This window comes from Nanorana parkeri, unplaced genomic scaffold (genome assembly GCF_000935625.1).
Source record: "Nanorana parkeri isolate BGI_ZX_2015 unplaced genomic scaffold, ASM93562v1 scaffold88, whole genome shotgun sequence".
Lineage (NCBI taxonomy): Eukaryota > Metazoa > Chordata > Amphibia > Anura > Dicroglossidae > Nanorana > Nanorana parkeri.
Genome location: NW_017306356.1, coordinates 1,694,446 through 1,711,945, shown reverse-complemented (window position 1 = coordinate 1,711,945; position 17,500 = coordinate 1,694,446). Strand labels below are relative to the sequence as shown.

General features: G+C 42.0%; 1 protein-coding gene across 1 annotated transcript in view; it reads left to right on the top strand.

Moving 5' to 3' along the window:
- Window positions 1-651: 651 nt before the first annotated feature.
- Window positions 652-17,500, top strand: part of FBXO10 (F-box protein 10) — an 81,341-nt gene continuing 64,492 nt past the window's right edge. Inside the window, exons 1-4 of the mRNA XM_018552426.1 lie at window positions 652-689; window positions 11,172-11,256; window positions 11,384-11,974; window positions 14,369-15,217. Of these exons, the coding sequence (XP_018407928.1) occupies window positions 11,390-11,974; window positions 14,369-15,217 (1,434 nt within the window). The 5' untranslated portion in view covers window positions 652-689; window positions 11,172-11,256; window positions 11,384-11,389. The remainder of the gene's footprint in view (window positions 690-11,171; window positions 11,257-11,383; window positions 11,975-14,368; window positions 15,218-17,500) is intronic.

Here is a 17,500-nt window from a genome sequence, read left to right as displayed (position 1 = left end):
ACAATGGCACACAGCGATTGCCGCACGGCTCCATTAATTTAAATGGGGTTACATCTGCATGTTAATCACCTTTTTTTGCGACACGCAGCTGTTCTAGCCGCGATCATGTTCGATTGCACGGGCAGAAACGCGGAGGGAAACTGTACACCGCATCACACCTAACATTGCAATATGCGATGCGGGACGGCGTGCAGTGTAATGTTAACGGAACGTTACAAGCGCAATGTGGCCATTCCTAGAGACATAGAAGTGGCTGCAAAGAGACTGCTGCAGATCTGTAGCGCTAACATGCAACGAAAAAAAAAATTTGAACACTGTTTTTTATTTTTATATCTGGAAAAAAAAATCTGGCAATTCTTACAGATACACAGCACTTTATGCACATCGATATAATTGACTACAGGTTCAGCTGCAAGCCAAGTGAACGCATAATTTCTGTGCGTGCGGCCGCCACATGATGGAGTTCCACGAACAGCACACAGCTCGCTCCTTTCATCCTTACGGCTCTTTCCTCGGTTCCGTCAAGTCTCTATGGTGCTTGACTGCTGTAGTGAGTGGAAAGAACAGGAGGGGCTCCTCTGGTAATTTCTCCTCCTGTACTCTATGGTTGCAGCTGCCAGAAGTCTCCAGGCTGCCCGCTGAGGAACAGCAGTGACATCCAGCCGGCTTAGCGCAGTGTGCGGACCCAGGTACTCCCTGCAACTTTCTGTGTCCTTCTTCTTCCCCTCATTCATGATGTACAGCTTGTGGTATTGTGTACTGCTCATCACAACGCTTCCTATTGCCGGAAGGTTGGCTTATTATAGAGCTATGTTTGTATGTGTGACATTGTGATACTGGTGAGTGACACTATAGCATCCCAGGTTGTACACATGCGGACAGTCTTGATGATCAGTTAGATCTCTGCACTACATTAGCCTGATAGATGGATAGAAGGACATAGTCCAGCCTCTGATTCATCTATCCCAATGTGTTACTATTTGGACTCCTTCAGCTGGCCTTATGTATTTACATAGGATACTGTTGGTGCAAAATCTCGGCCATACACGATACGCATGTAGCATCTGTGCAGTGTTTACATGCGTAAAGCATGAACGTTCCTTATTGGCCGCTGCTCAGGGCCAACTTCAACAATATGTGATTGGCTGATGACACAGTTTTGATGGTGCACCATTCATTACACACTATTAGGCCTCATGCACATGGGCAGAAAAAATATAGATTTGATAGGCTTTTTTTGCGTATGTTTTTAATGTTTTTATTTTATTCTAAACGCAGCTATTTTAGCCAATGTGACCATGTGGCATTTAGATTTGTATTATAAAGCAACATAAAACATGAAAAAATGCCCCAAATCTGCATTCAGAGAGTAGCTTTCTGTATTTACACATATATGTATAAACGTGTGTGTGTGTGTGTGTGTGTGTGTGTGTGTATGTATATGTATGTATGTGTATATGTAGCAACATAAAACATGAAAAAATGCCCCAAATCTGCATTCAGAGAGTAGCTTTCTGTATTTACACATATATGTATAAACGTGTGTGTGTGTGTGTGTGTGTGTGTGTGTGTATGTATATGTATGTATATGTATATGTGTGTATATATATATATATATATATATATATATATATATATATTGTACACTGTAAATAAATAATACATTCTAGTGCAGGGGTGGGACTCCAGCTGTTGTGGAACTACAAGTCCCATGAGGGATTGTAAGCCTCTGACAGCCACAGGCATGACTCCCAAAGGCAGAAGCATCATTGGATTTGGAGTTTCACCACAGCTGGAGGGCTGGAGTTGCCTACCACTGTTCTAGTGGCTAGAATACTTGAATACTCTAGCCAATAGAATGAGTTTAAGCATATATGCTTTTAATTACTATATTTGCTTCAATGCGCATAAACACAAGAGCTTACGCCCCAAGCGCGCATTTTTTTAAATGTTGGCTGCTGGCAGAAAGATCCAACGTAAATGGGAGTATTTTCATATGCTCATGTGCATGAATCCTTAATGTTTGCCTGTAGGCCCTGAATGAGTCGTTCATGTAGTGGTGGCACATGTGTAGAGTGACCATCCTTTAGTCCAGGGGTGGGTAACTCTTTCCCTCCAGCTGGTGGGGAAATACAAGTTCCATGAGGCATTGCAAATCTGACAGTTACAAGCATGAGTCCCAGAGGCAGAGGCATGTTGGGATTTGGAGTTAAAGTAGTATTAACGTCTCCAAGCAGTAGATATATGCAAAAACATTATGCTATGAGCGTGCAAGTCGGACAGACACCGTGGGAGAGGAGGAGTCTGCACTGGATCAGAGACCAGCACCAGCGCTGGAGGGACTCAAGAGGCATTATTTAAAGGAGAACTATGACATGAGTGATTTTCACTCACCTCATAGTTCTAAGCCGACCTGTGACAATGAGACTGTCACAGGTCGGCTCAGTAGATCGGGAGGTGAGGGAACACATACCGGGTTCCCTCACCTCTCGATTCCCTCACCTCTCGCTAGTTTGTGTCCTCCCGTTACCCCAAGGAGAACAATAGGGAAAAACACTGACCCCATAGTTCTGGGGGGGGGGACTTTAATGTCAATTTAAAGCACAGCTGGAGGGCCGGAGTTGCCCACCTCTTGCTTTAGTCATCTAGATTTAGTCATCTATGAATTCATCAGGTCATTCTGCACATGCACCGCACAGCACGTAAAAGACTTATTAAGGGCTGACAGGTAGGCATCATTACCGTTACTCATTGTTGATAATTATGTGTCAGACCTAAGCAGCAGCAGTGACCAATAGGGTAGATTTGCGTTGGACACATGTAAATGTTAGCACAAACGTTTACATGCATACAGTGGAAAATACGGTGCCGGGTGTAGTTGTGTCCTATTTTTACTTAAACTGTAAGCTATATGAATTGGACAGATCAATAGCAGAGAGGGAGTCACAGCACAAATTCCAACATATACCAGATGATGAGATTGATGATATCAACTTGATGCATCTGTGCATAGGTCATACAAATATAATCCTAAAGCTGGCCATACACCTATAGATTATCTGCAGATTTTCTGTTGTCAGAATAAAAAAGTGCAACAGATTCCTCCATCCACGCTACACTGTGTGGATGGAGGAATCTCCCACTGGGCCAAGCTTCAGTATCTTGCTAGTCGGCCCAGCTGGCTCTCAAAACACCTGAACCATGCCTGCATCCAATCAGATTGTTCATGTATTTTGAGAGCCAGCGGGTCCGCCTAGCAAGATACTGAAGCTTGGCCCAGCGGGAGATTCCTCCATTCACACATTTTAGCATATATCCTTGGTTCTCAACTGGTGGTTCGTGACCCAAAAGTGGGTCGCGACCCTTTGTTCAGTGGGTCACCGCGTGACTTTCACTTTTCTAGGTGAGATGCTCCTCAGCCTTCCCCTAGTGCAGCAGTGTCAGTTCTCACACCAAGCAGCCATTCAAAATATGCCCAAATGTCAGCTTGAGGTGGGGTGGGCTGGAGCTATGGCTGCGAGGGAGCTACATCTATACATGCATTACTTACAGCTCCCTCACCTGTCCTTTTAGAGGTGCCTGGACCGGAGTGATGTCACATTCTGGCTCCCAGCACCTCTACAAGGTGTGCAAGGGAGTTGTACAAGCAATGCACATATGGATGGAGCTCCAACACAGCACAGCAGCCCACACTGGACCCCAGGCTGGGGATCCACTCCAGTTCTCATAATATAGGGATACTGGGTGGAGCTTAAAAAAAAGAAAATAAAATTAAAAATTTGTTTTTGGAGTGTATATGTGTGAGATTGTGTCTGTCAGTGTTTTTGAGGGCCCGTTCACACTAGTACAGTACATTAATCGAACAGTCCTGTGCCATTAATGCACTGTACTACGCAATCACACCTACTATGCGTTATGTTGCCATTTATTTCAATGGCACCCCAAACGCACGTCCCGCCCACAGCTCAATCGCCAGCACCGAAACGCGCGGTACCGCAATGCAGTGCCACTTGGGTTGCGACTTAATGAACAAGGACAAATGTGGGTCCTGAGGTTTCACAGGTTGAGAACCACTGGCATAGATGGAGGAACCTGTTTCACTTTCTCCATCTGGCCATAGAACATATGGCTGATAATCTATAGGGGTATGGCCAGTTTAAGACTATAAGGATATTGCTTTGCTACCTGTGCCTGGTAGTGTGGTATTGTGTGTGTCCTGTTGTAGGATTTTGTGATGTAGTTTAGTCTAGATGGGGAAAGTCACGGTAAGGAAAGTGAAGGTTAGTCCTATTTTTTTTCTTTATCATTGCTGAATGCAGTGGAACATTACGCCACCCAGCTCTGCTGTCTGCATAGGTCTCTAACCTTTTTAAGCGTCAAGTGCTTGTTTTAGTCTAGAGTGTAAAATAACAAAGATATACTCACCTGAACCTCGGTTCTGCCTTGCTGCTAGAAGGTTCCCCACAGCCTCTCTCCACTTCCAATCCGGCGATGAAAAGTCCCTCGGTGTCCTCATGTCTAATACACTATATTAGAGGTGGTGATTCACGGATCCTGAGGCCCCGTTCACACTGAGCGATTTATCGCGCGGTAATTCCTGCGCGATATCGCTCTCCAATGCTTGGCAATGGGGCAAAGGGTCCTGCTGTCGCGGGTCGTGCGTCGCTACAGCAGGACCCTTTTTGTAGCAGATTTAGCCGCGATTCAATGCTTTTCAATGCAAGCATTTGCGCGATTTGCGAATCGCCAAGTGTGAATGGGGCCTTAGACTGCGGAGGGGGAGGGAGGCTGTTTGCACCAGTCTAGGGCTACGGGCTACGTTTTATCCTGCCCAGAGTTCTCCTTTAACCTTTCCAGTGCAGGGGTAGCCTCACTGCACAGCACACACGTCGGTGCAACTGCATTGGCATGTGCTGTTGATGTGAGCTGTGGTTAATTTTTGCACGCATTGCCGGGCCTTCTTTTAACCTAATGTGTGCTGCAGTGAGTTGTGATAAAATGCTTCTTGTCTGATTTTTGTTTTCATAGCACGCATTAATGTAGCACATTGATGTGAACTGCCAAATTACAAAACGCGGCTTTTTGCCTTGCCCATGCATTGCCCACAGTGCAGGTGGTGAAAACAAGTCCTAAAGATGATCTTTAAAATGATGTCCTAAAGATGATGGTGGCTCATTTTAAAGAGCTTGTTCAGAATCTGTAAACACTTTAGTGGGCACAGGTTTCCTTTAATATAGAACTGTTATCACAATGCTCTCCAGGGATCTAACATGCCTTGTTTACAGTTACCATTAATAGAGGCGTGTAATGTCTGTAGGGACTTGGTACCCAATAGATGTAACTTTCCTTTTGAATCATACAGCTGAATTTTCCAAACTGCAACATCTTTCCTGGACTCAGTTCACAAAGCTTTAATGGAACTGTATGGTGCTACATTCTCCCCCATGTGACTATATTCTAAAATTTCTTTGCGCTCTGAAACTAACTGATACTTGTTTGAAAATAAGGATTCTTTATTTATCTAGATAATAGCTATATTACACAAAAGAGCTCAGGGAACAAAGTACAATGCTTATAGCAACCAATCAAAATGCTTCTTGCACTGGTCTGGCTTTGGTAAAGTGAATTCCAGTTGGTTAATATGGCTCACTGCACTTTGTTCCTCGCTTCTTATATTTAAAGCCCATCACCAGGATAATATTTACACCTCTTCCACCCTCCTCTAGCTCATCACTGGAGTAAAAAAAAAAATCTAAATGCCTTTTAGTTTACCTAAATTGGGGTCAGAAGATGACCAGGTCCCGAGTCTTCCCTCTTCCTATGTTTGGTTCCTGCATTATCCTGCTTTGCATGTCCAGCAACATGGTCTTCTCTGGGTCCAGAGGAGGAGTAACATCAATCCAATGGGACAGTAGAGGACCAGTCAAGGCAAAAAACTGTCATCTTCTAATTTCTCTGAGTAAGGGGAACTTCCTCCTTCCATCTTGTTTGTCTTACCTGTGGCCCATCACTCTGGTGGGAGGCCCCATAACCAATACTAAGGTGCATGATGCAGGAAGGAGTGTGCCAGAACTGGTAAACTGAGAAGCTGACTCCTCTTTGCAAATCAGAATGCCCGTGTTTTCTCAGGTCCTGGGGATCAGAGTGTATGGGAAACTGTGGACGTGGAAGTATTGGGTTATCACCCTTTTTAGTTTTTTTGCTTCCATGTATACTCTACAGTAAAAACTAATTACACACTTGATTAAAAATCTGTGTAATAGAACTTGCAAAATTAATAAAAATACTTTTAAAAAAAAAAATCTGTGTAATAAAATCCTAAAAAACAGGGATGCACCGATACCCAGTATTTGGGGGAGTACTCGTACTCGCCCAAATTCTCTGATACTTACCCTCGATACCAGAACATCCAGCCAGAGGGAGATTTCCTCTGACCGGCAGTGCTGCAAGGGAACATGAAGCTGGCTTTCTGGCCAATCAGGAAGCCGAGCGGCGGGTAATGACTCGCTGCCCGGCTTCCTGATTGACCAGGAAGCTGGCTCGATGCTGATTGGCCGGGAAGCCGGCTCCATGCTAATGGAAGTACCAGTAAGATAAGTATTGGTACTCTTATTCGATACTGCAAAACCGTTATCAGTGCATCCCTAATATAAAATATTCCTCAACGGATATTTTAGTTTTTGATAGATGGTGGAGAGTATTGGGTAATCACTCGAGCACTTTCAGTCTTGGGAAATGGCTCCATATCACTGCTAAGAATGTAGGTGAAGCCAGTGTGGGTGAGAGCTACAGAATGGTTCGGTAAACAGTACAGTGGCTCATGAATGGCCACAGCTATCTCTTTGACATCAGTAAGTGACTTGGCCTTGGGTTTATGTTATACAAGATTTCAAGTAAGGCTGGTAGTGGCTGGTTAGTGCACTTTTAATGAAAATGCATTTGTTCCTTTAAATAATCAAGTCCTCTGTAAACTTTTTCTTTCTGACTGGGTCTCGGTAGGTTAACTAATCCAGTGGCTTCTATACTACATCAAGATTGCTGCTGCAAGATCTCCAGCCCTTCTCTGCAGTAGAGACAAATCCCCCTGCATACTGGGTTTATGTGAATCCTAAATCCTGAACATGGTGCTATATTTTTTCTGCTATGTACTTCATGCAAAATGATAATTAATGCTTTACATGTGACATATTAGCCAGTTCAGTCTTGCATCTGGAGGCATTCACTGAACAACAAAATGGAAGCAATGTTGGTAAGAAACTGTGGACCATTCTGCCTTCCTTCTGTGATAGAAAATTAGTTGGTTTCTGATGTACTCTAAAGTGGCACTAAACTCACGAGTTAAAGGAGAACTATGGGGTAAGTGTTTTTTTCACATAGTTCTCCTAAGCGTCACGAGAGGACATAAACTAGCGTCCTCCCGTGACCCAAAGCTCAGTATATAGCGAGCTACAGCTCGCAGTATACTGAGACCACCGTAGCCAGGACGGATCTCGACATTACTGTCGAGATCCACCCAGCTGCGTGATTGACAGCTGGCTCTGCCTATCTAGAGGTAGAGTCAGCTGTACCCGCCCCCTCCCGCTGAAGGATCGGGAGGGAATCCCTGCAGGGAGCCGTAAGTGACAGTCACGGCTCTCTGCAGGGAAATGATCAAGAAGTGAGCGAGCGACGGTATGTGTTCACTCGCTTCCCGATCTATTGAGCCGGCGTGTGACAGTTTAATTGTCACACGTCGGCTCGAACTATGAGGTTGAGTGAAATTCACTCACCTCATAGTTCTCCTTTTAAATCTTAGAAATGCATTCATGTACATTTTTAACTATTAACAAAAATGTATCTTATTTGTGTATCACTCGGCTGTAGATTCTCAGATCATCTCTGAATTGGTGCTGACACTGTCCTTCCTTCTGGAGGGTGACTACTTGTTCCCCATGATCCCTGTGTGTTATAAAGTAGTCACTTCTCCAAGCTCACGCCCCTTTTGGACTACAATCTCATGTTTAGTTTACTCATTTGTATTGAGATTGTAGTCCATCACAGTAGTGAGTTTGGAGCGGTGACCACTTTACAACACACACACAAGGACCATGGGGAACAAAAGTAGCCACCCTCCAGAAGGAAGGACAGTGTCAGCACCAATTCAGAGATGATTTGGGGGATCTACAGCTGAGTGACACACAAATAGGATACATTTATGTTAATCGTTAAGGAACTTGAATGCATTTTTAAGATTTAACTCCTCAGTATAGTGTCACTTTAATATAAGAAATTATGTATATATGCAACAACATTATCCCACCTGCCAGTACTCGCCAGCATTTATCAGCAGATCTATGCAAAATTGCTGTATATTCTAGCAGTGCCAGAAAAGAAAAATGTAAAAACCACATAGTTGTGAAGTACAAATATAACACTTAGCAGAGGGAATAGTATCTGACACACCAGAAAGTTCTGCAAGAGAGCAAAGATTGCCTGTAGTGAACGCAGTACTGGTAGGCATTATAACTACATTTTTATTGTTTGCTTTTGTAGCAACAGGGTCATATTAAAATGTTATAATGTACTTGGCTTTACTTGGCCGACAAGTTGTCATTGGAACATTTGTTCCCTTTGGATGATTTATCCTCACCTTCTGCTCTGTCCACTTTCTGTCTTGGTGACTGTGGCCACTAGGACTAATAGAAGGTGAATTTTCCAAGCAAGGGCACAGACAGCAATTCAGATGTCAAGAGGAGATGAGAGTAAGGCTGCCCATACACCTTGCAATCATCGGACGACACTTTTCGCCTGATGATCGAACTGTCATACGATTTTCCCAAGTAATCTTCCAGGACAGCATCTGAGAGATAGTCTCCTCCCACATGCTGTCCTGGAAGATTCCTGGAAACCGAGTTACCAGGTACCTAACTCAGTTTTTCGTACGGCGGCCCCATCCTGCCCCGATTATCACAAGGTTGGACCAGTGGTAATTAGAAGAAAGCACCTGGACGAATTGCGGTAATCGACCGCACGTATTTTCGTCTGCGCATGTGCAGTGTAGACCGTACGAATTTCGACTTATGGAAACGCCACCAACCTTGCAAAAATCGTACGTTCCACCGAAGTTTTCTAACCTGCTGGTTAGTCAAAAGTCGATCGATTGTACAGTATTTGCGGTTGTACACTGCCCATCAACCGTACGAATTTCGGATGAAAACGCGATCGCATATGAAAATCGTCCGATATTCATAAGATGTATGGGCACCTGTAGGCGAAGGAACCAATTTCCTAGGTGGACCAAATTTTCTGGCTGCAAAGCTGTGTATTGAGGACACCCACTGACTATCTGTTTTAGGACCTGTTTGTGTCCTGTTGTGTATGTGCAAGGGATTGCCTATGCCCTGATGGAGGGGATTGCTGAGTCCTTGAAATGCATTGACCATCTCTTGTTCCTGATAATTGTGTAATCAATAGTACTGTTCTGGACTCTTAAAGTGTGGATTGGGGCTCTTTAGTGCTTAATTACAAGCAATACAAACTTGACAGGGATTCTAACCTATCCCCACTCTATTAAAAAACAAAAAACATCTTTATTTGTTGTTATACCTATAGATGCTATGTTATCTGTATGATTGTTTGTCTTGATTTGTATTGAAAACCTCTAATAAAATCTGATTGAATCAAAAAACAAAAAACATGTTTTGCTTTTACATACACTTTAATTCTGAGCATGTCTTGTAGAGTACAGGCTGTGCCTGGTCACATACTACAGCTTTTCATCATTTGATTGTAAGGCTGGGCACACACCTTACAACCATCGCAAGACTTTTGTCTTGCGATGGTTGTAAGGTACTTAAAAAAACGTACGCTCTGCCTATCTTGCCCTCTTCACCATCAAAGATTAAATCTCTTTTCTTCCAGTCTCACAGGTTTCCTACATGACTTTTCAGTGGCCATCCCAGTAAATTTTCTATAAATATTTATATTTCTTGTCTCTTTTTAAAGGTAAACAGATTAACAGGGTTATTCACAAAAGGGTGAAGAGTTTGGAGAAGGCAGGAGAAGTGAACAATCTAGGACAACATAGCTGAATTGGATAATTTTTCCAGTTTAGCTATGTTGTCCTAGCTTGGTCACATCTCCTGTCTTCTCCAAACTCTTCACCCTTTTGTGAAAAACCCTGTAAATCTTTTCTCACAACTGGAGTCCTCCAGACCTCCATACCACTACCTCATGTGGTCATTAGATAGGGGGTCATTAGATACCAAAAGCTAATGAAAAATAAGGATAAACCACATGCCTGCTCATAAGAAATGGGCACAAAGCTTCTCAACCATATACAAAATAAACATATTTTTTTCTCATTTTTACTAATAATTTTTGCTCACACATGCTAAAATTGTTGGGGTTTTTTTTGTATACTTTACCCCCAAACAATTATATATTTTCTGAAAGCAAAGGCCCTATAGCATAAAAACATGGTAGCTGCATTTTTTTATGTTGCGTGATATTTACACAAAAGTTTATCAAATAAATTATTTTTAGGAACAAAAAAGGTAAAATGAGTACACACAAACACAATATAATACCCAGTTTTTAGGTTAAAAAAAAAGTAAATACATACCAGCCATGTCACATTTTAAAATTGAGCACACCCGTGCAATGATAAACTATGGTACTCAAAATCATCCATAAGCAGCACTTTAAAAGCCTTTACTGCCCATCAGTTTAGAGTCAACCGTGAATTATGTACCTAGAATAATTGCTCTCACTCACTCCGACATTTGCGGTGATACCCAACATGTGTGGCAAAACCGTCATTTACGTACATGTTCATGCCCTATGCACATGTTTGTTTGCATGCAGATGGCGGGGTCGGCTTTAATTGTTTTCAGTCAGTCCTAATTTACAACTTTTGTCTGAGAGATGAAGTGGTATATGCTGAATATATGTCTTGTTCCAAATAAATGTAAAAGAATCCATGAACCATGATAATTATATACAAAAATAAAAGTCTAGTAAAGGCTATATTCCTCACCATGTTGACTGACTGGCATATGCATACATGCGCAGACTTTGGGTTTATGCATGCGGGTACCGTAGATCAATTAAAGGTGATTGGTTACTAAAACCTGCTGCATTCTTTTGGGTATGTATTGTTTAGCATTTATTGATTGATTTATTTAGGCCAGGAAATGTATCAAGATACTGACACTGACGAAAAAAAATGGAGATGAAGATGAAAGTTAAACAGAAAATCAGAAGATTCTAATAAAGGTGAATTCATTTCTAAAACTTCTAAGCTTTACTGATTATTCGATGTATCTTGGATGACCGTTTTTTTTTTTTTTTTTTTTTTCTAAGTTACCTTCAGCCTAACATTTAAACTTTTATTTATTAATAGGATATTATGGAGATTGGTGGTCTACCACTTGAACTGTGGCGTTTGATTTTGGCCTATTTGCCTTTGCGTGACCTTGGGCGTTGTGGCTTAGTCTGCCGAACGTGGTATGACCTTATAATAAGCCTGGATAACACAAGATGGCGGCAGCTTTGTCTAGGATGTGTAGAATGTAGACACCCCAACTGGCCCATTAAGCCGGAAGTTGAACCAAAGTCATGGAGAGAGGCTTTCAAACAGCATTATGTAGCTTCCAAAACCTGGACTAAAAATGCTCAGGATCTTGAGTCCTCCAATTGTTTGTATTTATTTCGAAGAAAGAAGGATCGTAGAGTCCTTTATGTTGGGTATGGCTGTGAGTATGAGAACCTAAAGACTGCCCTAGCCTCAGCTAACATTTATGATCGTATTATGCTCCAGCCTGGTGTCTATGAAGAACAAAATGAGATCATTCTAAAAGTCCCTGTTGAGATCATGGGCCAGGGAAAACTTGGTGATGTGGCTTTACTTGTTTGCATTGACCAGCAGTGTCCCACATCTCGCCTATGCAACTTGGTGTTCATGCCTGCTTGGTTCACACCGGTAATGTTTAAGGTGAGATTTCTATTACTTATGCCAAACAGTGATAGCGTGATATTTATGTTATTTGCCTTTAATGAGGTCTGCTTTAGTATACTTGCCTGTGTTTATTTTCAGTAGATGATATAGTAAAACTGGCAAATAGGTGTCTCCTAGAAAGAAGATGGTAAATATTCTCCTCACCCTATAACCATGCCTCAGAATGCTATTGTAATGAAGAGAAACCACCACATGATAACTCTTCAGAATGCAACTCTTCAAGGAGTGTTGATTTTTCTTTTTTTTTGTCCCTCACGGTACTCAGTGGTTCCTCTCACCGACTCCACTTCATAGCAGGATTGCATTGGATCCTGAAGAATGTTCATGTGCTATCTCTTCAGGTAAGTATTTACTATCTTCTTTCCATGGGGACCCTTTTTTGCCAGTTTTCTTTTAGCAACAGAGTTACTTTAATGCTAAAACCATACCATGATCATACTGTAATGTTGCCATGGTTGGTTTTGACAGGAAAACAATGTTTTTAATCGGAAAAAAAGTGAAATAGCACTAAAACACACCTTTGCAAAGGGTGTGTTGCGGTAATGCACATGGTTCTGCAATGCACATTTAGCACGTTGTGCCATTCATTTTAAATGCACACCATTGCATTAAGGCAATACAGCGCCGATGTATATGCATTACAGCGCACCACAACATGCAATAATGCACTGCAATGGAAACAAATGCTGCTGTTGTTTTGTTCATTCCTGTGCAGTGGCAGCCCATTCAAAATAATTAGGTTGCTTTAAGGCAACGAACATATACACATGGCAATGTGCATTTACGCCATGCAAAGAAATGTGTGAATCCAGCCTTGAAGCAGTATTAAACTCTCAAATGTTTTTTTCACTAATAAATCCAGATCAAACAAATGAACAATGCCCAGCAAAATATTTTTTTAAGTGTGCCCAACACTTAGTCATCATGATTCCAAACAGCTTCAACTCTCTCAGCTCTCTTCCCCGAACTTCCTGTCCAGTGCAAGATTACAGAGGACAGAGCAGTCTGCAGTAGATGTCCACCCACTAGCTTGGGCAAGGGAGGAAAGAGGAGCAGAGAAGTGGCTTGCCCTGATGTGCCTGTGTGTGTTTGTGGAGACACACACAACGTACTAGCGCACACGGGTGCTTCCTAGGACCCTGCAAGGAAAAGAAGCCACCCTAAAACAGGATATCGGGGCCAGCTGATTCTGCACGAGACTAAAACGTTTAAACTTCAAGGAGCAGCATCCATTGTACATGATTTCATCAGCATTTTAAATAGCTTAAAACATGTTTGACTTTAATATCACTTTTTAAAGTATAACTAAACTCAAAAGCAAAAATGTAATGTATTGTAGCTTACCAGTCCTTAGATGTGGTGGCTGCATTTGTTTTCATTTTCAGTTCATCTCAGATCTGTGAGATGAACTGAAAGCAAGCAAAAACAATGTTATCTTTTTTTTCCCTGTAAATTACTAATCTCTGGAAATGTATAAAGGCAGAAATGTTTAAAGTACAGACTGGGTGGCAACCATAACTCCCTGTATAGATTCAGTGGAGTAGAGAGCATAGCCACCCAGGGACAGGATTACCAGGTGAAAAAAAGGGGGAAAAGCCTAAAAAAACAAATGCAGCCACATTATCTGAGGAGTTGGTAAGCTGCATTTGCACTTAAAGCAGACCTTTACACTCAGAAATCGATTCAACCAATGCAACCCTCTATGTATGATGATTAATAATAACATAGACATGTCGGGTGTAAAATGCTGGGATTTTGAAATCCTTACACTTGTAGAGCTTTCACTTCCTGCTTTAAAATGGTAAAATGACTTCAGTTTGCCAAAGCAATGCACACTGGGATTGTCTTATCAGCAGAGCATTGCTGGGAAGTCTCATCTGTAATCTCAGGAGATCTCAGTGAAAGGCATTTTCCTCCCCTGAGATAAGCATGGTCACATGTCTAGTTACATGTGTCAGCAATCCAGGAAGTAAAGTGAGAGCTAGTAACCTGCCCTTTCGCTAACACGGCCACTGCCAGAAGACTGGGGAAGAAAAGAGAAATAAGGTATGCAAAGAATATAAATCCGGCAATTATCTAGAAGTATGTGTTTGTAGATTGTCATTACTGAACATTTCTAAAGGTGTCTTTGTTGTTATTTTAAAGCTATGGGTATAGGTCCACTTTTAAAGGGTATGCATAACCCAAACTTTATTTTTATTTTGGATAGCATATGTATGGTTAGGGCCCCTGTGAGATTTTTATTACTGTCTGTGACCTTGCTTGGTATATTCACTCTCTCTATGTGTCCTGGTGACTCTTGTCACCAAGACAGAAAGGGAGTTTTGGCTATAGGAATATATTTTTTTCACATGCTTTTTTGTTTCCTAGACCTCTATAGGCTATGTGCAATTTGACAACTGCAATTTTGAAAATGGCCAGCTGCAGATCCATGCTCCAGGAACGTGCCAAATTAAATTTTGCACTTTTAATCAGTCCAGCATACATTTTCACAATGTGGCTCTCAGTGTGCTGGAGAACTGTGAATTTGTCAACAGTGAAAATGCCTCTGTTACTGTGGAGGGGTCACCTACATCTGATAAAAGCTGGGCTTGCAAACATCTTTCAGCCTCTGCAAAGGCCAGGACCATGCTGTACAGTGCATCAGAGGCATCACTTGGAAGTGGGGACACTGCGGACAACTTGGCTAATGGGTCACCTGGTGGAAATATAAGGACATGTGAGATCATTGTGAACAGAGACCAAAAGCACTTGCTTCCTCACCCCAAATCGCAAGTGCAAGATGAAAAAGAAAATGAGTTCAATGGAAACTTTTACGTGGGCAAAGAAGGGGAAGCCATGACTTTGGATACAGACTACAGTGATAGTGAACTTAGCACAGTCAGTGAGAATGAGGATGACAACCCGTCGGTGTACAAGCTGTCCTATCATTCCCATGGACTAAGTGACATGTTGTCCAAATCTATACTTTGCAGACCACAAAGCAATGGTCTTCTCACTTTGCAGAGTGACATGGCTTTAAAAAGCCTGCAACAAGAGCTGCAGAGAGACAAAGACCTTCAAAACTTTGCCAGCACAATTCAAGGATGCCTTGTACGGAAGTGCCTTTTTAGAGATGGCAAAGGGGGAGTTTTCATCTGCTCTCAAGGGCAAGCTAGACTGGAAGGATGTATTTTCAGGGACCTAACCTATGCAGTACGGTGTATACAAAACAGCAAGGTAAGTCATCATGTGCTACTGACTTGAAATGCTTGACATGTACAGTCATTTTACTGCATGTTGGGGTTGAGGGGTCTTAAGGGGTACAAACAATTTGCAGAGCCATTCACCCTGCAAATCTCTGTTATCATTTGTTCTGTGTGACTAAAGGCCAAAATGAACATTCTTTGTATATTTTATTTTCAAGTCGAAAGTAACGTTTGGAAAATACCACATTATCGCCTCCAGATGGAGCTGAGTAGCATAGGAAATAATGATTTCCTATGCTCCTCCGCTCCATCTGGTGGCCATAATGTGGTATTTTCCAAATGTTACGTTTGACCTGAAAATAAAATATACTAAGAACATTCTTGTTTTGGCCTTTATTCTCATAAAATGTTCACAGAGTTTTGCCTGGCAAATGACTATGTGAATAGTTAATAAATAGATATGTGTGTCAGTTTTTCTTATGCCTTGCAGTCTTTTTTAATTTTTCTGTATTCACTATGAGAAAAACTCATGACCATATTACTTGACTTGGGTCAACATTTTAAAATTGTAGCTACAGTATTTTGAATAATGGCCAAGACAACACAATGCCAGAAACAGAAATGTTTGCATGGCAAAAATGACATTTGTTGCTTGGAGTACCCTTTTCTCATGTAACAAGTGTAATTATCGCACTCATCTGTACCAGTAAGCACATTTCTATCATCCTTTTTTTATTAAGAGAACTACCGTATTTTGCACTCCATAGCACGCACCTGACCATGAGATGCGGTAGTTCCTGACAGTTGAGACAGGTGGCGCTGTGATTACAGCGCAACGGTCTCGGTGATCACACAGAGCAGATGAAGAACGCACGTTCTTTGTCTGCTCTACGGGCTCTACGGTGAGCTCCTATGCCATGGTCAAGGGTCCCCTAATTAGATCACTTGTATGAAAACGAGCGGCGGCTCCATACTATACATTTAGCTCTGCTTGTCAGGAGCAGGGCTAAATGTACAAAAAAACTACTCGCCCGAAACTGCATGTCTCGGCTGTCGGGCGATAGGGATTCCACACCCCTGGGTACACTGTCAGCCTCGCCGCCTCAGCTCTCACACATTCGCTCCATAAGACGCACAGACATTTTTGCCCGCCTTTTGGGGGGGAAAAGTGTGTCTTATGCAGCGAAAAATATGGTAATCTTGGCTGTATTAGTTGCCAATTGATTGATCAGCTATTTAAAGAAGGCATTGAGGAGGAGAACAAGAAGAATGTCAGGGTTATTCACAAGAGGGTGAAGAGTTTGGAGAAGGACGGAGAAGTGAGCAATCTAGGCCAAAATAGCTGATTTGGAAAAGTTCTCCGATTCAGCTCAGTTTCCTAGACGGTAGTTCAGCTACCGTATGTTGTCCTAGATTGTTCACTTCTCCAAATTCTTCACCCTTTTGTAAATAGACCTGTGTGTGTTGCATTGAAGAGGTGGATGCTAAGGGATTATGTGCTGCAGTGGTAAGTATATGTCCAAATAAATAACGTGAAAAGATGTTTGTGGCCTCATTGGGTTACAGTAGCAGGAAACTTGGCTTGAATAAGCCATACTGTTTGCTCAGCTTTGGAGCCCTTGATAAAATGAGCAACCCACTCAGATTAACTGTAGCAGAATTGCAGATTAAACAGGCAGGTTGGCAACGGTCCACATTTGCAATATCAGCCTGATTGCAGAAAGAAGGATATGGGCTCTGATAAAAACCTAACCTTTGATAAATGGCTAACACAATCAAATAAATGCAGTCAGTGATTAGAACTTGTAAATTGCAATCCTGTTTACAGAACACATTATGGCAGATGGAGATTTTGAAGCCTCCAACAAGAATTATTAAGATTAGCTAATGAAATATATTCAGATAAATACATTATATTGAAATTTAGAAGTCGTACAACCACCCTTCACCATAGGTAATGTGCACGGTGGGACTTGTACCTGTTTTATGAGACAACATCACTGGAAACAAAAGAAATGTTGAGACAGGTGAAGACATCCTTTAAAGCTTTTGATGATATTTGGTATAACCTGCTTTGTATGGATAAATATAATAAGCGGGCCCTTAGATTATTTTTTATTACTTGGGTGAAATTATTTTAGGGGTACTGAATTGGGGTACACGAGGCTTTCTGCAGGCTCCTGCTGTAGTGGCTTAGTAGAAAAAAACATTAGCACCCAGACAAAAATTCTCACATGTCTAGTAAGTGCTCCTCCAGATGAGAGATTGTGGTGTCTGTGGGTGGCTATAAGCAGTGGCGTAACAACCGGGGGGG